Raw genomic sequence first — 27,530 nt, 5'->3', positions numbered from 1 at the left:
CTAGCACTGACACAAGGTAAACTATTAGTAGGAAATACAGTTTACCTACTGAATAAAATTGATCACTCTTCGATACATACTTCAGAAAAATGATATGGTGCAAACATGAAAGTGACTGCATTTTACAAAACTGGTTGTAACATAGCTGCCATACCAATCTAGTTTGCTCTTCTTAAGGAGTGGGCCTCTCATGTTCACTGTCATCTTCGGCCAGGTAGATTGGCTTCTTTCCTTGAAAAATGGGCTCAAATGTTTTACCCTCAGAGCTGTTCCTTATTCCATACGCAAAATAAATAAGAAAACCTAAAAGAGACATGCAATGAAGTCAAACTTTGAATGAAAAACTGACAAAATATCCATGTTAGTGTTCAATTACAATACCATTCAAAATGTTGGGGTCGGTAAGATATTTAAGTTTTTGAGAGAAGTCTCTAATGCTCAACAAGACTGCATTTATTTATTGAGAAACAGTAAAAACAGTAATATTGAAAAACATTATTACAATTTAAAACAACTGTTTTCTATTTGAATATATGTTAAAATGTACTTAATTGCTGTGATGACAAAGCTGAATGTTCTAATTTCTTATTATCAATGCTGAAAACAGTAGAGCTGCTTAATGTTTTTGTGGAAACCGTGAACATTTTTTTTCAGGATTTGATGAATAGAAAGCTCAAAAGAACAGCATTTATTTGAAAATTACTTCTTTTGTTACATTTATAAATGTCTCCACTGTAACTTTTGATTAATTTAATGCATCCATCCTGAATAAAAGTATTCTTTTCTTTCTTACTGACTCCACACTTTTGAATGTCAAAGATTTGATTGGCCATAACTCACCAAAAGCCATCCATACTGCGAAACGAGCCCATGTAGGTCCATTTAATTGCATCATGAGGTAAATGTTTACAAAGATACTGACCAAAGGCAGAATGGGGAGCAAAGGCACCTACGAAATGTAGACAGAGGAGTATTATAACTACCTAAACATCTGACACTCTCAAATTTTCAAGCACAAAGGGAATAACGCAGCTTTGTTAATGTAAGTCTCTATACCTTGAAACTGAGAACCTCTTTACTCTGGGGCTGTCGCCAGATGATGACGATGCAGACAGAAGACAGGACGAACAGGAGAACAACCAAAGTGATATATAGAGGGTTGCCCATCCCCAACTGCTGAATGTACACTGACAGCACCACACACAGTAAAGTGAACAGCACAGCTGAAGAGCAAAAGAGAAGGTGGTTATCTGCCTGTTCACTTTATGAACAACAAAATGATTAATTTACATTTCCCTGAGCTTAACTTTACAGCTACATGTTGCAGCAAAAACGGTATCATAAGGGGGACCAATGCAAATGCTTACATATGGTGCCAGTGGCAGAGTAAACAATGATGCCCGAAATCTTGGTGGGTACGTCACGGATAGGTTGCACCAGCATCCAGATGGAAAACCTCTCCTTAAGGGGCGTTGTCTCCAGCTCCTGGCCGTACTCATCCCCACTATCCACATCTGCCAAGGCTCCTTTAGCCTCCAGCCTCTGTAGTTCCATTGGCTTCTCATCCACAGCCCTGGAGCAAAGGCTGCCTGGTTGGTACCTGCAGATTTAATAATAAATAAATAAATAAATTAGACTAATTTTTAAAAAGTATCTTAATCCAGGCTGCATTTATTTGATTAAAAATATAGTAAAACAGAAATATTGTGAAATATTATTACAACTTAAAATAACGGTTTTCTATTTGAATATATTTTTAAATGTAATTTATTCCTGTGATGGCAAATATGAATGTTCAGCATCATTACTCCAGTCTTCAGTGTCACATGATCCTTCAGAAATCAGTATAATATGCTGATTTGGTGTTCAAGAAACATTTATTAGTGGTGCTTGCCAAAGGCAAAGCAACACTAGTGTTATTGTGCATACTTATTATTCTTATTCTAATTAGTGGTGCTTGCTGAAAGCAAAGCAACACTAGTGTTCTCTTGCATACTTATTAGTGGTGCTTGCCAAAGGCAAAGCAACACTAGTGTTATTGTGCATACTTATTATTCTTATTCTAATTAGTGGTGCAACCACCCAGAATACCCTAGCAACCGCCTAGCAACACCATAGCAACCACCCAGAACACCCTAGCAACCGCCTAGCAACGCCCTAGCAACCACCAATAATACCCTAGCAACCACCTAGTAACACCTTAGCAACCATGCTAGCAACATGCTAGCAACATGCTAAAAATGCTAGCATGATGCTAGCAATATGCTAATCATGCTAGCATCTAGCTAAAACATGTTTGCAACATGCTTATTTTTGCTAGCAACATGCTAGCATGTTGGTAGCATGATGCTAACAACATGCTAATCATGCTAGCATGATGCTAGCAACATGCTAATCATGCTAGCATCATGCTAGCAACATGCTAGCAACATGCTAATCATGCTAGCATCATGCTAGCAACATGCTAATCAAGCTAGCATCATGCTAATCATGCTAGCATGATGTTAGCAACATGCTAATAATGCTAGCATAATGCTAACAACATGCTAATCATGCTAGCATGATACTAGCATCATGCTAATCATGCTAGCATCTTGGTAAAAACTAGCTAACCGCACCCTAGCAACCGAGCGGCGAGTTTTGCCACTGCAAGCACCACTTCACATTTTCTTCTGGAAATGTACATTCTAGTGTTGTGATTACTATTCACCTAGACAAAACTTCGGCACGCTACTCCTCCCGCACCTTTTGTCGTAGACCCATGAATGAGGTGTCAAATCAACCGGTTCATTGAGGAGAGGTGTGCTATGTCTTTTCTAAGCGATCGGTTGTACGATGTTCGTCCGGCGGGCGAAAAATTTGCCGAAAAAAGTCCCATAGACTTAACATTGGCAAAAAATTTGTGAGATCATATCTTTTGACCAGGAGGTCATAGAGACTTGGGATTGGGCTCTTTTGACTCGGCCTATCCAGAAGCCTATAAGTAGTGACATAACAACTTCATGGCCACGCCCTAGCAACCACTTAGGGCACCCTAGCAACCATAAAACTACATTTACAAGCCATATTTTAGCTCCAGAATATAGTAGAAACATGGAGTTTGCCTTTTTTGACTCAGACTGTCAACTAGTCTTTAAATATCATCTCATAAACTGTATAAGCACACCATAGCAACCATATAGAGTACCCTAGTAACCATACAAACACATGAATAAGCCATATCTCAGCACCAGAATATCGTACAGACATGGTTCTTTGCTCGTATGCAATCATGTCCAACAACCTAGCAACCGAGCGGCGAGTTTTGCCACTGCAAGCACCACTTCACATTTTCTTCTGGAAATGTACATTCTAGTGTTGTGATTACTATTCACCTAGACAAAACTTCGGCACGCTACTCCTCCCGCACGTTTTGTCGTAGACCCATGAGTGAGGTGTCAAATCAACCGGTTCATTGAGGAGAGGTGTGCTATGTCTTTTCTAAACGATCGGTTGTACGATGTTCGTCCGGCGGGCGATAAATCGGCCGAAAAAAGTCCCATAGACTTAACATTGGCACAAAATTTGTTATATCATATCTTTTGACCAGAAGGTCATAGAGACTTGGGGTTGGGCTCTTTTGACTCGGCCTATCAAGCAGCCAATAAGTACAGACATAACAACTACATGGCCATGCCCTAGCAACCACTTAGGGCACCCTAGCAACCATTAAACTACATTTACAAGCCATATTTCAGCTCCTGAAAATAGTAAAAACATGCAGTTTGGCTTTTTTGACTTAGACTGTCAACTAGTCTTTAAATACCATCTCATAAACTGTATAAGCACACCATAGCAACCATATAGAGTACCCTAGTAACCACCTGAACACATGAATAAGACATATCTCAGCACCAGAACATCGTACAGACGTATTTTTTGTCTCGTATGCAATTATGTACCACACGCTAGCAACCGAGCGGCGAGTTTTGCCACTGCAAGCACCACTTCACATTTTCTTCTGGAAATGTACATTCTAGTTAGTGGTGCTTGCCAAAGGCAAAGCAACACTAGTGTTATTGTGCATACTTATTATTATTCTTATTATTCTGGACACTTTTTGACGCGCTACTCCTCCCGCAGTTTTTGTCACAGACCCATGAGTGAGGTGTCAAAACGTGCGGCCTGTTCGGGAATGGTGTGCTATGACTTTTCTAAGAGATCGGGTGTACGATGTTCGCACAGTGGACGAAAAAGCGGCCAAAAAAGTCCCATTGACTTAACATTGCGGAATTTTCAGAAATTTAAATCTCAACTGTCATTTTCACACAGACACAAAAGGGCCTGACAGCCCTGCTGTCAGGCAGACCTCTCTCTCTCCCTAGGAGGATTTATTTTATCAAGCAGCCAATAAGTAATGGCCCTAAATCTTCAAAGCCACACCATAGCAACCAGTTACAGCACCCTAGCAACCGTGGGTGATAGGCACGAGGCCGCAGGCCTCGTGCCATACTAAATAACTCTATAAAACTCTATAAAAACTCCAAATAAAAACTCCACAGTAATTATCTGTTGAAAAATACACGCCGACATCACACACCCCTGATTGAGGCGTCAAATTGTGCGGATTATTGAGGAGAGGTGTGGTATGATTTTTCTTAGCGATCAGGGGTACGGTGTTCGCCCCAGGGGCAAATCATTGGGTAAAAAAGTCCCATAGACTTAACATTGGCACAAAATTTGTGAGATCATATCTTTTGACTAGAAGGTCACAGAGACTTGGGGTTGGGCTCTTTTGACTCGGCTTATGAAGCAGCCAATAAGTAGGGACATAACAACTTCATGGCCACGCCCTAGCAACCACTTATGCCACCCTAGCAACCATAAAACTACATTTCTAAGTCATTTTTCAGCTCCAGAAAATGGTAGAAACATGGAGTTTGGCTTTTTTGACTCAGACTGTCAACTAGTCTTTAAATATCATCTCATAAACTGTATAAGCACACCATAGCAACCATTTAGAGTACCCTAGTAACCACCTGAACACACGAATAAGCCATATCTCAGCACCAGAACATCGTACAGACATGGTTGTTGGCTCGTTTGCAATAATGTACCACACTCTAGCAACCGAGCGGCGAGTTTTGCCACTGCAAGCACCACTTCACATTTTCTTCTGGAAATGTACATTCTAGTGTTGTGATTACTATTCACCTAGATAAAACTTCGGCACGCTACTCCTCCCGCATGTTTTCTCGTAGACCCATGAATGAGGTGTCAAATCGACCGGTTCATTGAGGAGAGGTGTGCTATGTCTTTTCTAAGCGATCGGTTGTACGATGTTCCTTTGGCGGACGAAAAATTAGCCGAAAAAAGTCCCATAGACTTAACATTGGCACAAAATTTGTGAGATCATATCTTTTGAACAGAAGGTCATAGAGACTTGGGGTTGGGCTCTTTTGACTCGGCCTATCCAGAAGCCAATAAGTAGTGACATAATAACTTCATGGCCACGCCCTAGCAACCACTTAGGGCACCCTAGCAACCGTAAAACTACATTTACAAGCCATATTTTAGCTCCAGAATATAGTAGAAACATGGAGTTTGGCTTTTTTGACTCAGACTGTCAACTAGTCTTTAAATATCATCTCATAAACTGTATAAGCACACCATAGCAACCATAGAGAGTACCCTAGTAACCATACAAACACATGAATAATCCATATCTCGGCACCAGAACATCGTACAGACATGGTTGTTGGCTCGTATGCAATCTTTGTACCACACCCTAGCAACCGAGCAGCGAGTTTTGCCACTGCAAGCACCACTTCACATTTTCTTCTGGAAATGTACATTCTAGTTCTTATTATTCTTATTCTTCCGGCCACATTTTGACGCGCTACTCCTCCCGCAGTTTTTGTCACAGACCCATGAATGAGGTGTCAAAACGTGCGGCCTGTTCGGGAATGGTGTGCTATGACTTTTCTAAGCGATCGGGTGTACGATGTTCGCACAGCGGACGAAAAAGCGGCCAAAAAAATCCCATTGACTTAACATTGCGGAACTTTCAAAAATTCAAATCTCAACTGCCACTTTCACACACACAGACACAAAAGGGCCTGACAGCCCTGCTGTCAGGCCCTCTCTCTCTCCCTCAGAGGATTTATTTTATCAAGCAGCCAATAAGTAATGGCCTAAAATCTTCATAGCCACACCATAGCAACCAGTTACAGCACCCTAGCAACCGTAGGCCATAGGCACGAGGCCGCAGGCCGAGTGCCATACTAAATAACTCTATAAAAACTCTATAAAAACTCCATATAAAACTCCATAGTAATTATCTGTAAATAAATACATGCCGACATCACAGACCCCTGAGTGAGGCGTTAAATTGTGCGGATTATTGAGGAGAGGTGTGCTGTGACTTTTCTTACCGATCGGGGGTACGGTGTTTGCCCCAGGGGCAAATAATTGGCCGAAAAAAGTCCCATAGACTTAACATTGGCACAAAATTTGTGAGATCATATCTTTTGACCAGAAGGTCATGGAGACTTGGGGTTGGGCTCTTTTGACTCGGCCTATCAAGAAGCCAATAAGTAGTGACATAATAACTTCATGGCTACGCCCTAGCAACCACTTATGCCACCCTAGCAACCATAAAACTTTATTTCCAAGCCATATTTCAGCTCCAGAAAATAGAAGAAACATGGAGTTTGCTTTTTTTGACTTAGACTGTCAACTAGTCTTTAAATATCATCTCATAAACTGTATAAGCACACCATAGCAACCATATAGAGTACCCTAGTAACCACCTGAACGCATGAATAAGCCCTATCTCAGCACCAGAACATCGTACAGACATGGTTGTTGGCTCGTATGCAATCATGTACCACACCCTAGCAACCGAGCGGCGAGTTTTGCCACTGCAAGCACCACTTCACATTTTCTTCTGGAAATGTACATTCTAGTTAGTGGTGCTTGCTGAAAGCAAGGCAACACTATTGTTATTGTCCATACTTATTAGTGGTGCTTGCCAAAGGCAAAGCAACACTAGTGTTATTGTGCATACTTATTATTAAGTTGGCTTGTGAGAGCCAACTTACTGAAATCCTATTTAAACTTATTATTATTATTCTTCTGAGCGGAAAAATTTCTGACTCTATCTCCTCCTAGAGCTTTAACTCCACATACTCCAAACTCGGCTCGGACACTCAAACTGTTCTGACTCGAGTTGCTATATCTTTTCTAACTGATCGGACTTACGGTTTTCCTAAAAATGATGATCAAAGTCGGAAAAAACTCCCATTGACTTAACATTGCGGAATCTTCAGATTTTCAAACTCCCCAACTGTCAAAAATTCAAATGTAAATCCCTTGAAACCCTAGACTGAATCAAACTGCCATTCTATATACTATATGAGCCATTGAGACTCATTTAAACTAATAAACTCATCTATCTATGACACTTATCTATCTAATCTTAAACTCTTAAACTCATAATAAATTAATAAACTCTAAACTTGAACTCTTAGACTCATTTAAACAACTCATAATAAATTAATAAACTCTTACTCATTTAAACTTATAAACTCTAAACTCATAAACTCAAACACTTATAAACTCATACACTTATGAACTCAAACTCATAAATTAATAAACTCTCAACTCTTACTCATTTAAACTTATAAACTCTAAACTCATAAATTCATACACTTATAAACTCATGAACTTATAAATTCATTCATTCATAAACTTATGAACTCTCATGAATTCATACACTTATGAACTTTTAAACTCATAAATAGTTCACCATAGCAAACACCCAGAACACCCTAGCAACTGCATAGCAACCACCCAGAACACCTTAGAAACCAACCGAAATACCTTAGAACATCCTAGCAACACCATAGCAACCACCCAAAATACCTTAGAACACCCTAGCAACCACCCAAAATACCTTAGAACACCCTAGCAACCACCCAGAACACCCTCGCAACCACCAAAAATACCTTAGAACACCCTAGCAACCACCCAGAACACCCTAGCAACCGCTCAAAATACCTTAGAACACCCTAGCAACACCATAGCAACCTCCTAAAATACCTTAGAACACCCTAGCAACCACCCAAAATACCTTAGAACCCCCTAGCAACACCCTAGTAACCACCCAAAATACCTTAGAACACCCTAGCAACACCCTAGTAACCACCCAAAATACCTTAGAACACCCTAGCAACCACCCAGAACACCCTAGCAACCACCCAAAATACCTTAGAACACCCTAGCAACCACCCAGAACACCCTAGCAACCACTCAAAATACCTTAGAACACCCTAGCAACACCATAGCAACCACCTAAAATACCTTAGAACACCCTAGCAACCACCCAAAATACCTTAAACACCCTAGCAACACCATAGCAACCACCCAAAATACCTTAAACACCCTAGCAACACCATAGCAACCACCCAAAATACCTTAGAACACCCTAGCAACCACCCAAAATACCTTAGAACACCCTAGCAACACCATAGCAACCACCAAAAAATACCTTAGAACACCCTAACAACACCCTAGCAACCACCCAGAACACCCTAGCAACCACCTAAAATACCTTAGAACACCCTAGCAACCACCCAAAATACCCTAGAACACCCTAGCAACACCCTAGCAACCACCAAAAATACCTTAGAACACCCTAGCAACCACCCAAAATACCTTAGAACACCCTAGCAACACCCTAGCAACCACCCAAAATACCTTAGAACACCCTAGCAACCACCCAGAACACCCTAGCAACCACCAAAAATACCTTAGAACACCCTAGCACCCACCCAAAATACCTTAGAACACCCTAGCAACCACCTAAAATACCTTAGAACACCCTAGCAACCACCAAAAATACCCTAGAACACCCTAGCAACACCCTAGCAACCACCCAAAATACCTTAAACACCCTAGCAACCACCAAAAATACCTTAGAACACCCTAGCAACCACCTAAAATACATTAGAACACCCTAGCAACACCATAGCAACCACCCAGAATACCTTAGAACACCCTAGCAACCACCCAAAATACCGTAGAACACCCTAGCAACACCATAGCAACCACCCAAAATACCTTAGAACACCCTAGCAACCACCTTAACACCCTAGCAACCACCCAAAATACCTTAGCAACCGCCTAGCAACCACCCAGAACACCCTAGCAACCACTCAAAATACATTAGCAACCACCTAGCAACCACCCACAACACCTTAGCAACCCACTACAAACACCCTATTAACATTTAATTACTTGAAACTATACTTTAACCTTTAAACTACTTTGAACTTTAAACTATTTAAAACTTTAAACTACTTTAAACTACTTTAAACTAAGTTAAACTTTAAACTACTTTAAACTATAAACTACTTTAAACTTTAAACTACTTTAAACCATAAACTACTTTAAACTACTTTAAACTTTAAACTACTTTAAACTAAGTTAAACTATAAACTACTTTAAACTAATTTAAACTTCAAACTAATTTAAACTTTAAACTAATTTAAACTTCAAACTACTTTAAACTTCTTCAAACTTTGCGGTCCAAACTTTCACAAGCCAACTTAAAGTTTGTCTCGACGAACTTTTTCTAGTTCTTATTATTCTTATTCTTCCGGCCACATTTTGACGCGCTACTCCTCCCGCAGTTTTTGTCACAGACCCATGAATGAGGTGTCAAAACGTGCGGCCTGTTCGGGAATGGTGTGCTATGACTTTTCTAAGCGATCGGGTGTACGATGTTCGCACAGCGGACGAAAAAGCGGCCAAAAAAATCCCATTGACTTAACATTGCGGAACTTTCAAAAATTCAAATCTCAACTGCCACTTTCACACACACAGACACAAAAGGGCCTGACAGCCCTGCTGTCAGGCCCTCTCTCTCTCCCTCAGAGGATTTATTTTATCAAGCAGCCAATAAGTAATGGCCTAAAATCTTCATAGCCACACCATAGCAACCAGTTACAGCACCCTAGCAACCGTAGGCCATAGGCACGAGGCCGCAGGCCGAGTGCCATACTAAATAACTCTATAAAAACTCTATAAAAACTCCATATAAAACTCCATAGTAATTATCTGTAAATAAATACATGCCGACATCACAGACCCCTGAGTGAGGCGTTAAATTGTGCGGATTATTGAGGAGAGGTGTGCTGTGACTTTTCTTACCGATCGGGGGTACGGTGTTTGCCCCAGGGGCAAATAATTGGCCGAAAAAAGTCCCATAGACTTAACATTGGCACAAAATTTGTGAGATCATATCTTTTGACCAGAAGGTCATGGAGACTTGGGGTTGGGCTCTTTTGACTCGGCCTATCAAGAAGCCAATAAGTAGTGACATAATAACTTCATGGCTACGCCCTAGCAACCACTTATGCCACCCTAGCAACCATAAAACTTTATTTCCAAGCCATATTTCAGCTCCAGAAAATAGAAGAAACATGGAGTTTGCTTTTTTTGACTTAGACTGTCAACTAGTCTTTAAATATCATCTCATAAACTGTATAAGCACACCATAGCAACCATATAGAGTACCCTAGTAACCACCTGAACGCATGAATAAGCCCTATCTCAGCACCAGAACATCGTACAGACATGGTTGTTGGCTCGTATGCAATCATGTACCACACCCTAGCAACCGAGCGGCGAGTTTTGCCACTGCAAGCACCACTTCACATTTTCTTCTGGAAATGTACATTCTAGTTAGTGGTGCTTGCCTATGGCAAAGCAACACTAGTGTTATTGTGCATACTTATTATTCTTATTATTCCACACAAAGTTTGGCGCGCTACTCCTCCCGCAGCTTTTGTCACACACACCTGAGTGAGGCGTCAAATCGACCGGCTCATTGAGGAGAGGTGTGCTATGACTTTTCTAAGAGATCGGGTGTACGATGTTCGCACAGCGGACGAAAAAGCGGCCAAAAAAGTCCCATTGACTTAACATTGCGGAATTTTCAGAAATTTAAATCTCAACTGCCACTTTCACACACACCCACAGAAAAGGGCCTGACAGCCCTGCTGTCAGGCCCTCTCTCTCTCCCTCAGAGGATTTATTTTATCAAGCAGCCAATAAGTAATGGCCTAACATCTTCATAGCCACACCATAGCAACCAGTTACAGCACCCTAGCAACCGTAGGCCATAGGCACGAGGCCGCAGGCCGAGTGCCATACTAAATATCTCTATAAAAACTCTATAAAAACTCCATATAAAACTCCATAGTAATTATCTGTAAATAAATACATGCCGACATCACAGACCCCTGAGTGAGGCGTCAAATTGTGCGGATTATTGAGGAGAGGTGTGCTGTGACTTTTCTTACCGATCGGGGGTACGGTGTTTGCCCCAGGGGCAAATAATTGGCTGAAAAAAGTCCCATAGACTTAACATTGGCACAAAATTTGTGAGATCATATCTTTTGACCAGAAGGTCATATAGACTTGGGGTTGGGCTCTTTTGACTCGGCCTATCAAGCAGCCAATAAGTAGTGACATAATACATTCATATTGCCGCCCTAGCAACCACTTAGGGCAGCCTAGCAACCATAAAACAACATATTCAAGCCATATCTCAGCTCCAGAAAATAGTAGAAACATGGAGTTTGCCTTTTTTGACTCAGACTGTCAACTACTCTTTAAATATCATCTCATAAACTGTATAAGCACACCATAGCAACCATATAGAGTACCCTAGTAACCACCTGAACACATGAATAAGCCATATCTCAGCACCAGAACATCGTACAGACATGGTTGTTGGCTCGTATGCAATAATGTACCACACTCTAGCAACCGAGCGGCGAGTTTTGCCACTGCAAGCACCACTTCACATTTTCTTCTGGAAATGTACATTCTAGTATTGTGATTACTATTCACCTAGACAAAACTTCGGCACGCTACTCCTCCCGCACCTTTTGTCGTAGACCCATGAATGAGATGTCAAATCGACCGGTTGATTGAGGAGAGGTGTGCTATGACTTTTCTAAGCGATCGGTTGTACGATGTTCGTTCGGCGGGCGATAAATTGGCCGAAAAAAGTCCCATAGACTTAACATTGGCACAAAATTTGTGAGATCATATCTTTTCACCAGAAGGTCATAGAGACTTGAGGTTGGGCTCTTTTGACTCGGCCTATCAAGAAGCCAATAAGTAGTGACATAATAACTTCATAGCCGTGCCCTAGCAACCACTTAGGGCACCCTAACAACCATAAAACTAAATTTCCAAGCCATATTTCAGCTCCTGAAAATAGTAGAAACATGGAGTTTGGCTTTTTTGACTTAGACTGTCAACTAGTCTTTAAATATCATCTCATAAACTGTATAAGCACACCATAGCAACCATATAGAGTACCCTAGTAACCACCTGAACACATGAATAAGCCATATCTCAGCACCAGAACATCGTACAGACATGTTTGTTGTCTCGTATGCAATAATGTACCACACCCTAGCAACCGAGCGGCGAGTTTTGCCACTGCAAGCACCACTTCACATTTTCTTCTGGAAATGTACATTCTAGTATTGTGATTACTATTCACCAAGACAAAACTTCGGCACGCTACTCCTCCCGCATTTTTTGTCGTAGACCCATGAATGAGGTGTCAAATCGACCGGCTCATTGAGGAGAGGTGTGCTATGACTTTTCTAAGTGATCGGTTGTACGATGTTCGTTCAGCAGCCGATAAATCAGACGAAAAAATTCCCATAGACTTAACATTGGCACAACATTTGTGAGATCATATCTTTTGACTAGAAGGTCACAGAGACTTGGGGTTGGGCTCTTTTGACTCGGCCTATCAAGCAGCCAATAAGTAGGGGCATAACAACTTCATGGCCACGCCCTAGCAACCACTTATGCCACCCTAGCAACCATAAAACAACATTTACAAGCTATATTTCAGCTCCAGAAAATCGTAGAGACGTGGAATTCGGCTTTTTTGACTCAGACTGTCAACTAGTCTTCTAATATCATCTAATAAACTGTATAAGCACACCATAGCAACCATATAAGGTACCCTAGTAACCATACAAACACATAAATAAGCCATATCTCAGCACCAGAACATCGTACAGACGTGTTTTTTGTCTCATATGCAATCGTGTGCCACACCCTAGCAACCGAGCGGCGAGTTTTGCCACTGCAAGCACCACTTCACATTTTCTTCTGGAAATGTACATTCTAGTTAGTGGTGCTTGCCTATGGCAAAGCAACACTAGTGTTATTGTGCATACTTATTATTCTTATTCTAATTAAGTTGGCTTGTGAGAGCCAACTTACTGATGTTGTATTTAAACTTATTATTATTATTATTAAGTTGGCTTGTGAGAGCCAACTTACTGATGTTGTATTTAAACTTATTATTAAGTTGGCTTGTGAGAGCCAACTTACTGATGTTGTATTTAAACTTATTATTAGTGGTGCTTGCCAAAGGCAAAGCAACACTAGTGTTATTGTGCATACTTATTATTCTTATTATTCCACACAAAGTTTGGCGCGCTACTCCTCCCGCAGCTTTTGTCACACACACCTGAGTGAGGCGTCAAATCGACCGGCTCATTGAGGAGAGGTGTGCTATGACTTTTCTAAGAGATCGGGTGTACGATGTTCGCACAGCGAACGAAAAAGCAGCCAAAAAAGTCCCATTGACTTAACATTGCGGAATTTTCAAAAATTCAAATCCAAACTGCCACTTTCACACACATCCACAGAAAAGGGCCTGACAGCCCTGCTGTCAGGCCCTCTCTCTCTCCCTCAGAGGATTTATTTTATCAAGCAGCCAATAAGTAATGGCCTAAAATCTTCAAAGCCACACCATAGCAACCAGTTACAGCACCCTAGCAACCGTGGGTGATAGGCACGAGGCCGCAGGCCTCGTGCCATACTAAATAACTCTATAAAAACTCTATAAAACTCTATAAAAACTCCAAATAAAAACTCCACAGTAATTATCTGTTAAAAAATACACGCCGACATCACACACCCCTGATTGAGGCGTCAAATTGTGCGGATTATTGAGGAGAGGTGTGGTATGATTTTTCTTAGCGATCAGGGGTACGGTGTTCGCCCCAGGGGCAAATCATTGGGTAAAAAAGTCCCATAGACTTAACATTGTCACAAAATTTGTGAGATCATATCTTTTGAACAGAAGGTCATAGAGACTTGGGGTTGGGCTCTTTTGACTCGGCCTATCAAGAAGCCAATAAGTAGTGACATAATAACTTCATGGTCACGCCCTAGCAACCACTTAGGGCACCCTAGCAACCATAAAACTACATTTCCAAGCCATATTTCAGCTCCAGAAAAAAGTAGAAACATGGAGTTTGGCTTTTTTGACTTAGACTGTCAACTACTCTTTAAATATCATCTCATAAACTGTATAAGCACACCATAGCAACCATATAGAGTACCCTAGTAACCACCTGAACACATGAATATGACATTTCTCAGCACCAGAACATCGTACAGACGTGTTTTTTGTCTCGTATGCAATCGTGTGCCACACTCTAGCAACCGAGCTGCGAATTTTGCCACTGCAAGCACCACTTCACATTTTCTTCTGGAAATGTACATTCTAGTGTTGTGATTACTATTCACCAAGACAAAACTTCGGCACGCTACTCCTCCCGCACGTTTTCTCGTAGACCCATGAATGAGGTATCAAATCGACTAGTTCATTGAGGAGAGGTGTGCTATGTCTTTTCTAAGCGATCGGTTGTACGATGATCGTCCGGCGGGCGATAAATTGGACGAAAAAAGTCCCATAGACTTAACATTGGCACAAAATTTGTGAGATCATTTCTTTTGACCAGAAGGTCATAGAGACTTGGGAATGGGCTCTTTTGACTCGGCCTATCAAGCAGCCAATAAGTAGTGACATAATAACTTCATATTCGCGCCCTAGCAACCACTTAGGGCAGCCTAGCAACCATAAAACAACATATTCAAGCCATTATCTCAGCTCCAGAAAATAGAAGAAACATGGAGTTTGCCTTTTTTGACTCAGACTGTCAACTAGTCTTTAAATATCATCTCATAAACTGTATAAGCACACCATAGCAACCATATAGGGAACCCTAGTAACCATACAAACACATGAATTAGCCATATCTCAGCAGCAGAACATCGTACAGACATGGTTGTTGGCTCGTATGCAATAATGTACCACACTCTAGCAACCGAGCGGCGAGTTTTGCCACTGCAAGCACCACTTCACATTTTCTTCTGGAAATGTACATTCTAGTTATTATTATTATTATTATTCTTCTTACTCAAAATTTACAACTGCTACTCCTCCTAGAGCTTTAACTCCACATACTCCAAACTCGGCACGGACACTCAAACTGTTCTGACTCGGTATGCTATATCTTTTCTAACTGATCGGACTTACGGTTTTCCTAAAAATGACGATCAAAGTCGGAAAAAACTCCCATTGACTTTACATTGCGGAATCTTCAGATTTTCAAACTCCCCAACTGTCAAAAATTCAAATGTAAATCCCTTGAAACCCTAGACTGAATCAAACTGCCATTCTATACACTATATGAGCCAATGAGACTCATTCAAACTCATAAACTCATCTATCTATGACACTTATCCATCTATCTATCTACTTTAAACTAAATTAAACTTCAAACTAAATTAAACTTTAAACTTCAAACTAATTTAAACTTCAAACTTATTTAAACTTTAAACTTCAAACTTATTTAAACTTTAAACTTCAAACTAATTTAAACTTTAAACTCATAAACTCGTACACTTATAAACTCATACACTTATAAACTCATGAATTCATACACTTATGAACTCAAACTCATAAATTAATAAACTCTGAACTCTTACTCATTTAAACTTATAAACTCTAAACTCATAAATTCATACACTTATAAACTCATGAACTTATAAATGCATTAATTCATACACGTATGAACTCTCATGAATTCATACACTTATGAACTTTTAAACTCATAAATAGTTCACCATAGCAAACACCCAGAACACTCTAGCAACTGCATAGCAACCACCCAGAACACCCTAGAAACCAACTGAAATACCTTAGAACACCCTAGCAACACCATAGCAACCACCCACAATACCTTAGAACACCCTAGCAACCACATAATATACCTTAGAACACCCTAGCAACCATACAGAACACCCTAGCAACCACCCAAAATACCTTAGAACACCCTAGCAACCACCCAAAATGCCTTATAACACCCTAGCAACACCCTAGCAACCACCCAAAATAACTTAGAACACCCTAGCAACCACCCAAAATACCTTAAAACACCCTAGCAACACCATAGCAACCACCCAAAATACCTTAGAACACCCTAGGAACACCCTAGCAACCACCAAAAATACCTTAGAACACCCTAGCAACACCCTAGCAACCACCCAAAATAACTTAGAACACCCTAGCAACCACCCAAAATGCCTTATAACACCCTAGCAACACCCTAGCAACCACCCAAAATACCTTAGAACACCCTAGCAACCACCCAAAATAACTTAGAACACCCTAGCAACACCATAGCAACCACCCAAAATACCTTAGAACACCCTAGCAACACCCTAGCAACCACCAAAAATACCTTAGAACACCCTAGAAACACCCTAGCAACCACCCAAAATACCTCAGAACATCCTAGCAACACCCTAGCAACCACCAAAAATACCTTAGAACACCATAGCAACACCATAGCAACCACCCAGAACACCCTAGCAACCACCCAAAATACCTTAGAACACCCTAGCAACCACCCAGAACACCCAAGCAACCACCAAAAATACCTTAGAACACCCTAGCAACCACCCAAAATACCTTAGAACACCCTAGCAACACCATAGCAACCACCCAAAATACCTTAGAACACCCTAAGAACACCCTAGCAACCACCCAAAATGCCTTAAAACACCCTAGCAACACCATAGCAACCACCTAAAATACCCTAGAACACCCTAGCAACCACCCATAACACCCTAGCAACCACTCAAAATACCTTAGAAACCACCTAGCAACCACCCACAACACCTTAGCAACCCACTAGAAACACCCTAGCAACATTTAATTACTTGAAACTATACTTTGAACTTTAAACTATTTAAAACTTTAAACTACTTTAAACTACTTTAAACTAATTTAAACTTCAAACTACTTTAAAATTCAAACTTGTTTAAACTTTAAAATGCTTTAACTTTCAAACTAATTTAAACTTCAAACTACTTTAAAATTCAAACTAATTTAAACTTTAAATTAATTTAAACTACTTTAAACTTTAAACTAAGTTAAACTATAAACTACTTTAAACTAATTTAAACTTTAAACTAATGTAAACTTCAAACTACTTTATACTTCTTCAAACTTTGCGGTCCAAACTTTCACAAGCCAACTTAAAGTTTGTCTCGACGAACTTTTTCTAGTTTTTATTATTATTATTCTGGACAAAGTTTGACGCGCTACTCCTCCCGCAGTTTTTGTCACAGACCCATGAATGAGGTGTCAAAACGTGCGGCCTGTTCGGGAATGGTGTGCTATGACTTTTCTAAGGGATCGGGGGTACGATGTTCGCCCCAGGGGCGAAAAACCGGCCGAAAAATCCCATAGACTTAACATTGCGTCAAACTTTGACGAGTCGTAGCTCGGAACGAGGATGTCGCAGAAACGTGAAATTTACCACATTTAAAGAGGCTGACAGGCTCTGTAAGAATATACCACACAATGGGGTAAAAGTTGCACCCCTGGGGGGCAGGAGCTGCCCAAAGTTGCCCCATTGACTTACTATGGTGTAGGACGGCCCATGAAATGGGCCGTCCTACACCATAGAAACCGCTTTTATATTGAACATAACTCTGGATCACAGTGTCGTAGAGACAAAGGGGCGGGCTCATTTTACTCAGACGGCCAATCAGTCTCTCAGGATCATTGTGAAGCTATCTAGCCACGCCCTAGCAACCATTTAGAGCTCCTTAGCAACAAGTTCCATAGACTTCCATTGAAACAGATCAAAGGGATATCTCAGAATATAAGAGTCATAGAAACATGAGGGTGGGCTCGTTTGACTCGGGGCAGCAAACAGCCAATCCTGAATCACCTCAACACTTACTGGCCACGCCCTAGCAACCATTGTCGAGCACCTTAGCAACCAAAATCCAAAGAGGAATATCGTCCATTCTGAATGTCACAGAGGCACGGGAGTTGGTTTATATCATTCATACTGACAAGCAGCCTTTGGAGTTTCATGATTGGCAGCTGCCAAGCCACTCCCTAGCAACCAAACAAGGTACCCTAGCAACCATTTTGCAAGACCTATATCTCTGCATCAAAACATCGTATAGAGATGGGGGTTGGTTTATACATTCACATTGACTTTGGAGCTTCATGATTGGCAGCTGCCAAGCCACTCCCTAGCAACCAAACAGAGTACCCTAGCAACCGTTTTGCAAGACCAATATCTCTGCATCAGAACATCGTATAGAGATGGGGGGTGGTTTATATCATTCATACTGACAAGCAGCCTTTGGAGTTTCATCATTGGTAGCTGCCAAGCCACTCCCTAGCAACCAAACAGAGTACCCTAGCAACCATTTTGCAAGACCTACATCTCTGCATCAGAACATCGTATAGAGATGGGGGGTGGTTTATATCATTCATACTGACAAGCAGCCTTAGGAGTTTCATCATTGGCAGCTGCCAAGCCACTCCCTAGCAACCAAACAGAGTACCCTAGCAACCAATTTGCAAGACCTACATCTCTGCATCAGAACATCGTATAGAGATGGGGGTTGGCTCTTTTGACTCATGCTAGCAAACAGGACTTGCTACATGCTAAACATGCTAGCTGTGAATAGCTACATGCTAATATTGATTAGCTAAGTGCTAAATCATGCCATGAACATTATAAAAACTCTATAGTAACCAAATGTGAACACTACCAACCACCTAGTAACACCATAGCAACCATCCAGAATACCATAGCAACCACCTAAAACACCCTAGCAACCACCCAAAACACCCTAGCAACCGCCTAGCAACACCATAGCAACCACCCAGAATACCCTAGCAACCGCCTAGCAACCACCCAGAACACCCTAGCAACCGCCTAGCAACACCCTAGCAACCACTCAGAACACCATAGCAACCACCTAGCAACACCCTAGCAACCAACCAGAACACCCTAGCAACCCCCTAGCAACACCCTAGCAACCACCCAGAACACCCTAGCAACCGCCTAGCAACCACCCAAAACACCTTAGCAACCACCCAGAATACCCTAGCAACCGCATAGCAACACCATAGCAACCACCCAGAACACCCTAGCAACCGCCTAGCAACGCCCTAGCAACCACCCAGAACACCCTAGCAACCGCCTAGCAACCACCCAAAACACCTTAGCAACCACCCAGAATACCCTAGCAACCGCATAGCAACACCATAGCAACCACCCAGAACACCCTAGCAACCACCTAGCAACACCCTAGCAACCACTCAGAACACCCTAGCAACCGCCTAGCAACACCCTAGCAACCACCCAGAACACCCTAGCAACCACCTAGCAACACCCTAGCAACCACTCAGAACACCCTAGCAACCACCCAGAACACCCTAGCAACCGCCTAGCAACCACCCAGAACACCCTAGCAACCGCCTAGCAACCACCCAAAACACCCTAGCAACCACCCAGAATACCCTAGCAACCGCCTAGCAACACCATAGCAACCACCCAGAACACCCTAGCAACCGCCTAGCAACGCCCTAGCAACCACCCAAAATACCCTAGCAACCACCTAGTAACACCTTAGCAACCATGCTAGCAAAATGCTAAACATGCTAGCATGATGCTAGCAATATGCTAATCATACTAGCATCTAGCTAAAACATGTTTGCAACATGCTTATTTTTGCTAGCAACATGCTAGCATGTTGGTAGCATGATGCTAACAACATGCTAATCATGCTAGCATGATGCTAGCATGATGCTAACAACATGCTAATCATGCTAGCATAATGCTAGCATGATGCTAACAACATGCTAATCATGCTAGCATGATGCTAGGAACATGCTTATCATGCTAGCAACATGCTAATCATGTTAGCATCATGCTAGCAACATGCTAGCAAAATGGTAATCATGCTAGCATCATGCTAACAACATGCTAATAATGCTAAAAGAATGCTAACAACATGCTAATCATGCTAGCATGATGTTAGCAACATGCTAATCATGCTAGCATCTTGGTAAAAACTAGCTAACCGCACGCTAGCAACCGAGCGGCGAGTTTTGCCACTGCAAGCACCACTTCACATTTTCTTCTGGAAATGTACATTCTAGTTATTCTTATTTTTCTTCCGGACAAAATTTCGGCGCGCTACTCCTCCCGCAGCTTTTGTCACAGACCCATGAAAGTGGTGTCAAAACGTGCGGCTTGTTCGGGAATGGTGTGCTATGACTTTTCTAAGAGATCGGGTGTACGATGTTCGCACAGCGGACGAAAAAGCGGCCAAAAAAGTCCCATTGACTTAACATTGCGGAATTTTCAGAAATTTAAATCTCAACTGTCACTTTCACACACACCCACAGAAAAGGGCCTGACAGCCCTGCTGTCAGGCCCTCTCTCTCTCCCTCAGAGGATTTATTTTATCAAGCAGCCAATAAGTAATGGCCTAAAATCTTCATAGCCACACCCTAGCAACCAGTTACAGCACCCTAGCAACCGTAGGCCATAGGCACGAGGCCGCAGGCCGAGTGCCATACTAAATAACTCAATAAAAACTCTATAAAAACTCCATATAAAACTCCATAGTAATTATCTGTAAATAAATACATGCCGACATCACAGACCCCTGAGTGAGGCGTCAAATTGTGCGGATTGTTGAGGAGAGGTGTGCTGTGACTTTTCTTACCGATCGGGGGTACGGTGTTTGCCCCAGGGGCAAATAATTGGCCGAAAAAAGTCCCATAGACTTAACATTGGCACAAAATTTGTGAGATCATATCTTTTGACCAGAAGGTCATGGAGACTTGGGGTTGGGCTCTTTTTACTCGGCCTATCAAGAAGCCAATACGTAGTGACATAATAACTTCATGGCTATGCCCTAGCAACCACTTATGCCACCCTAGCAACCATAAAACTTTATTTCCAAACCATATTTCAGCTCCAGAAAATAGAAGAAACATGGAGTTTGCCTTTTTTGACTCAGACTGTCAACTGGTCTTTAAATATCATCTCATAAACTGTATAAGCACACCATAGCAACCATATAGAGTACCCTAGTAACCATACAAACACATGAATAAGCCATATCTCAGCACCAGAACATCGTACAGACGTGTTTGTTGTCTCGTATGCAATCATGTACCACACTCTAGCAACCGAGCGGCGAGTTTTGCCACTGCAAGCACCACTTCACATTTTCTTCTGGAAATGTACATTCTAGTATTGTGATTACTATTCACCAAGACAAAACTTCGGCACGCTACTCCTCCCGCATTTTTTGTCGTAGACCCATGAATGAGGTGTCAAATCGACCGGCTCATTGAGGAGAGGTGTGCTATGACTTTTCTAAGTGATCGGTTGTACGATGTTCGTTCAGCAGCCGATAAATCGGACGAAAAAATTCCCATAGACTTAACATTGGCACAACATTTGTGAGATCATATCTTTTGACTAGAAGGTCACAGAGACTTGGGGTTGGGCTCTTTTGACTCGGCCTATCAAGCAGCCAATAAGTAGGGGCATAACAACTTCATGGCCAAGCCCTAGCAACCACTTATGCCACCCTAGCAACCATAAAACAACATTTACAAGCTATATTTCAGCTCCAGAAAATCGTAGAGACGTGGAATTCGGCTCTTTTGACTCAGACTGTCAACTAGTCTTCTAATATCATCTAATAAACTGTATAAGCACACCATAGCAACCATATAAGGTACCCTAGTAACCATACAAACACATAAATAAGCCATATCTCAGCTCCACAATATCGTACAGACATGGTTGTTGGCTCGTATGCAATAATGTACCACACCCTAGCAACCGGGCGGCGAGTTTTGCCACTGCAAGCACCACTTCACATTTTCTTCTGGAAATGTACATTCTAGTTATTATTATCAATGTTGAAAACTGCTGTGCTGGTTAATATTTTTGTGGAAACCATGAAACATTTTTTTCAGGAACATCTGATGAATTGAACGTTAATTGCATCCATATTTCTTTCACTTTTAAATGGTAATTTAAGTATATGCCCACCTGAGAATGAGTACACAGACAGCGACCAGAGTGTATGCCAGCAGGGTCCCAATTGACATCAAGTCCACCAAGGCAGCGAGATCAAACAGGAAAGCCATCAGGGCTACAGCGAGGAAATAAAGGAGATTATAGGAGTTAGTCCCAATTACTAAAAGAGTTATCTATTGAAAGGCATTATATGAATAAGAATGCAGTTTTACCTGCTACAATGCCAGACACAATGGTTGCCAGCACGGGTGTCTTGGTTTTCTTGTGCATGCGGGAGAGGGAGCGAAAGAGCAGACCGTCCTCAGCCATGGCATAAATCACACGAGGCATAGGGAACATGGAGCCCAACAAGCTAAAGAACATCCCCCCCAAACACAAAAACACAGTCAGAAAGGCATTAGTTGTTTCATGGTGACTTTATGTCAATGTCAGTAATGTAATTACAGCTTCATAAATGTACCTGGTGGAAAGGGCACACAGAGACCCCACAGCCACAATATAGCGAGCAGGCTGCCAGTGCACATAATCAAAGGCCTCAGGAAGTGGACTCAGAACGTCCAGCTTGTAATAGGGTATCATGAGTGTGAGTGCAGCAGACACTCCGAAGTAGGCAAAAAAGCAGATGAGCAGAGAGGCCACTATGCCGATCGGGATGGAACGCATGGGGTTTTTGGCCTCTTCACCTACGACAACATCAACAAAGCTGGGGTGAGTTTGGTTTTAAAAGTAGGACATTCTGGTTTTACACGGAAAGTTTGCTGAACTTACTTGTGGTTGCAATGCAGTCAAAGCCCACAAATGCATAGAAGCATGTAGCCGCGCCAGAAAGGATTCCGGTAAAGCCAAATGGTGCAAAGCCACCTGAGCCGAATTCTTTTTCAATGTTGCTAAGACATGAAAGAGATTTCAACTTTAAATTTACAGACAACATACTGCATATACATGTTTATATTCTTTATTTATACACAGTATATTCAATGTTTTTTGTTTACTACCCTTTCATTATCTTTAATTTAATTGTCATTTTTATTTGATTTATTAATTTGATCTTTCTTGTAATTTAGTTGTGTATCTGTATTCAGTTAATATGATCAAACTGATCAAGTATGAATTATGCTCAAAACTATACTTGCCAGATTACTACTGCTATGCCAACATTGAGGAAGTGTGACTTACTGTGCTTCAGATTTGTTGGTGCCATTAAGGTAGTCCTCAACAGTGAGGTTCCAGTTGGCAGTGTCGCCTTTCACAAAGCCCGATATGATGACAAATGTCAGAACCACCAGGTTGATTCCTGTGAAGATCTTGTTGACAAATGCAGACTCACTCACTCCAAATGCCAATAATCCTGTAGTGTGGGAGGTGAGAGGCAGCAAATTCACACCATTATGGTCTTTTGAATGGCAATGGTGAAAAGAAAGAGTGAGCAACAGTCCTATGACTAACATATATTGGTGAAGCGGATCATTTAAAATGATTTAATTCCTTCAGTGTAGCTTGTGTAGTAGTAGAACCAATGAAGAATCTTTTTTGGCTTCACTGTCAGAAACACACTAACAAAAACCAGGTGTTGGATAAGAAGTGAGGTCAAGAAGTTTAATTCTGGAACAAAGATCCACTGGCAGGCTTAATGGAATAATTGAAGTCTTGACTTTGAACAACACTTTGATTCAAGCTAAGAATTAACTAGGCACCATCATGTTGGACAGAAAAAGTAGTCAGAAAAAAGTTTCTTACCAGTGAGCAACAAGACCAGGATGAGGGCAAACAGATCTGGATACTCCGCTAACACATTTCCAGTGTCTGGAAATGACATGGAGCCATTGAAGAAAACAGAGATCCTTTTCTGCACTAGATGGTCAAAAGTTGAGCTCCAAGCTCGTGCCACACTAGCTGTGCCTGTGAAAAAGAGAGAAGGGACATATGTAGATGCAAAAGACTTCAGAACGTCTACTTGTTATGTTAAACTTAAGCACCTGCTCTAGAGTCCTTCACTCAAGTGTAGTAAACACTTCATACAATTTCAAAACCACTTTAGCTCATGCGTAATCGCATATAATTGGTCAAACTCTTGGGCTTGCATTCAGAATAAACTCTTGAGAGATGACAAATAATTGTTATATTTGAATTCAAAAAGGGAAATAGTCATTTTAGTCACATATTTTAAAACTAGATAATATCTACGTGCTCACCAATCACATACGACAGAATGAGGTTCCATCCTGTGATGAAGGCCCATATTTCACCAACTGTCACGTAGCTGTACAGGTAAGCGGATCCCGTCTTGGGAACACGTGCACCAAATTCAGCATAGCACAAGCCAGCGAGGACAGAGGACAAGGCCGCAACAAGGAAAGACAGCACGATTGCCGGTCCAGCCTTCTCTCGGGCTACTTGCCCAGCCAGGACGTATACACCTGCACCCAGTGTCGCCCCCACACCAAGGGCTATGAGGTCCAGAGTAGTGAGACAGCGAGCAAAGCGGGTTTCGTTCTGAGAGGTGTCCAGCATGCGACGCCTTAGCAGCATCTTCCCAAAGGAGGCCAATTTTTTCTCAATCATGATGGATAACGTTGAGAAGACTGGGATAATAAAGCTGAAGGCACTAAAGGAGAAGAGAAACAATATAAATATATATATATACACTTTTTTTAAAATTGATAATAATACAAAAAAAGTATTATTGTCAGGAAATACTGCCTTTTTGCTAATTAGGGCAAAAAAGTGCTCAGATTTAGATTAGGAAAAATAAACCTAAAGCACAAAGGGACACACCATTTACATTTTTTTTTTTGGTCTTTTGACTTGAAATAAAGTAAGGTAACCTATTAAGGCCCATTCACACCAAGAACAATAACTATAATGATAACTATATTAGCCTCCACAACAACGCACTATACTGTTATGTTTATTATAAGCACATACTGCTCTTTAAAATCTGGCTGTCAATGTTTTTATCGTTCATTAGCTGGGGGAAAAAAATGTTCTGAAAATGATTCAAACTATATTGTTATCATTATAGGTGTGGTGTGGAATTCTCTATTTTCGTAGAATTAGAATGATTATTAAAACTTTATAGTTTTTTTCCTTGGTGTGAACACCTTTTAACCAAGTCATTACATGTAAAGGGCATAAATATCAGGGTGTCTGCTTCCCACCACACCCGTAGACACAGACAGAGCACTTTATGAACAACCCATTTCACCACAGGGCAGTTCAATCCATCAGGACAATTAATAAGATTAATATCTAAGAGGTTTATATTGCCTTTTCATTATTGAGCCATAATTCATAAAGTACAACAGCTTTAGAGCATTGACATTGGTGTGGACGGAAACAATTTTCAGGCAAGACCAAACTGATCAGTCACAATTTACTGGCTAGATGAAAAGAGCAGACTGGTTGAAATGGGAATAGTATCTTGGCAACAAAAAAAATTATAGAAAACATTTAACAACAACAACAAAAAAAAGTATAGGGAGGTAACTCACCCTCTGAATGCAGATTGGTGAATATTTTAAAAATCCTATTTGAATACAGTGTTTACATATGACAAATATTAGCGACTGATGATAAGCTCTGGCAGTCCGAAGCATTGCACACTTCCATAAGGAAATAATAGCACATGCAGGGAAGGTCTTCTTGTGTGTTTCTGACCAGCAGCTTGAGTAGTCATACATGTTTGATCAGGTCCTGTCTATGGAACCTGTTTTTTTAGATTAAACTCTTTCGGTCTACTGCTAAGGAAACCTCTTTTTGCTAACTCCACAACGTGACTACACGGAAATCATTGACTTCCTTCCAGCCAGGGTTATTATATAAAACCACTAACACACATAAAAAAAATTAAGAACAAAGCAAACTATAAATCTAGCCCATGAAAATGGTTGTTAAATTGCGATGATTATCAGTAACCTCACATAACGCACTGCCCTGTCCTATACATTCTTCTACCCTAAGCAATAAATAACTAATTCCAAGTAATAAGCAGGCAACTTAAACAGGTTTGGACATGGTGAATTCACAGGTCCACTATCTATAATCTGACTATCCTGGCACCTGCTTCACCCTACTGATGAGTTTGCTGGTCTTAGAATCAGATTAATATATTTCAAGATGATGTCTAACAGCAGCCCAGGTTTTTGAAGCAAAGTGGCCATTTCACTGAGGCGCATGCTTAATTATTTAAGCATTAAAATAATTTTTGTAATAATTAGCATACATGAAGTCCAATACTGCACAATTACTGGTGTATGGTTTACTATTCAAATAGACTAGCAGCACCTGTATGACACCTATTACAGTAATGGAATTTCATGACTTAATGAAACTATGCTACAGCTCAGCATCACATTAATAATTCTATAGTTTGTGACCCACAGGAAATAAGTTACACATTACTGATGCATTCAGTTTGGGATGATTTATTAAAACTAACCGAAGAGGTTATTTAAACCATGTTTAAATGAAGCAAAACTGTACCTGGAAAAATAAACATCAAGAAACATGTGCAATGACTGCCTACATGATGGAAACTATCAGTGTTGAAAGGCAGTATAATGATGTAGATATAATTTGCAAAAATATACATGAACGTATATTTTTCACATTATTATACAAATGTTTTGGTGATACGATAACAAAATATAGAATTTTCCCGGATTGTTTTAAATCTATTATGCTAGTGTAAATAAATAATAATATAGAAGAGTACATTTAACATCGCGCGCATTTCTACACGAGGATGAATGCAATGATAAACATGGGATTTCCGCTTTACAGTTAAATAGGCTCTCAACACTTGACAGAAAACATAATTCAGATCTTTAACTTAACGAATACTCCCTAAGAATGACATATTATAGGAATAAAGGTTAAAAAGGTAGTTACCCTCTCTTGAGAAGATGAACTGAAAATCCAGAGACGATGTGCGGTGTGTAATCTAATCTAGACGAATGAGTGGATCTGTGACTGGGTTGGCAGGACGTGAATACTAAACTAAGGCGGAAATTCAAGCCTTTTAAGGAAAATTTCCACCCAGGCAGGGTCGGTTATTTTCTGACGTCAATAACAAAGCCAATCGTAGTAGGACGTGTTGCCATCGACGACAAGCATTGTTTTTCCAGTATTTTGAAAGTCCTGCTCTGCTTCTTGCTCCATTTATTTGTAATACCGCAATATCACATAACTAAGGCAATGTGTTAGTGGAAAATGTAAAATATGAATCTTCTCCCATGCCTCAATCAAACAATAAACCATATTTTA

General features: G+C 41.0%; 1 protein-coding gene across 1 annotated transcript; it reads right to left on the bottom strand.

Moving 5' to 3' along the window:
- Positions 1 to 9: 9 nt before the first annotated feature.
- Positions 10 to 27,233, bottom strand: slc7a3b (solute carrier family 7 member 3b). Its single transcript, XM_056244060.1, has 12 exons — positions 27,156 to 27,233; positions 24,458 to 24,861; positions 24,003 to 24,164; positions 23,442 to 23,613; positions 23,034 to 23,152; positions 22,726 to 22,948; positions 22,478 to 22,617; positions 22,278 to 22,380; positions 1,368 to 1,600; positions 1,057 to 1,223; positions 841 to 949; positions 10 to 303 (listed from the first exon to the last, which is right to left on the bottom strand). The coding sequence occupies exons 2-12, from the start codon at positions 24,825 to 24,827 to the stop codon at positions 173 to 175; spliced, it is 1,929 nt and encodes a 642-aa protein (XP_056100035.1). The 5' UTR covers positions 24,828 to 24,861; positions 27,156 to 27,233; the 3' UTR covers positions 10 to 172.
- Positions 27,234 to 27,530: the final 297 nt, after the last annotated feature.

This window comes from Rhinichthys klamathensis, unplaced genomic scaffold (assembly GCF_029890125.1).
Source record: "Rhinichthys klamathensis goyatoka isolate OS25496 unplaced genomic scaffold, OSU_Roscu_1.1 h1tg000900l_1, whole genome shotgun sequence".
In the NCBI taxonomy this organism is placed as follows: domain Eukaryota; kingdom Metazoa; phylum Chordata; class Actinopteri; order Cypriniformes; family Leuciscidae; genus Rhinichthys; species Rhinichthys klamathensis.
Note: the sequence above shows the minus strand (reverse complement) of the source record. Positions and strands in the feature narration are given on the sequence as shown.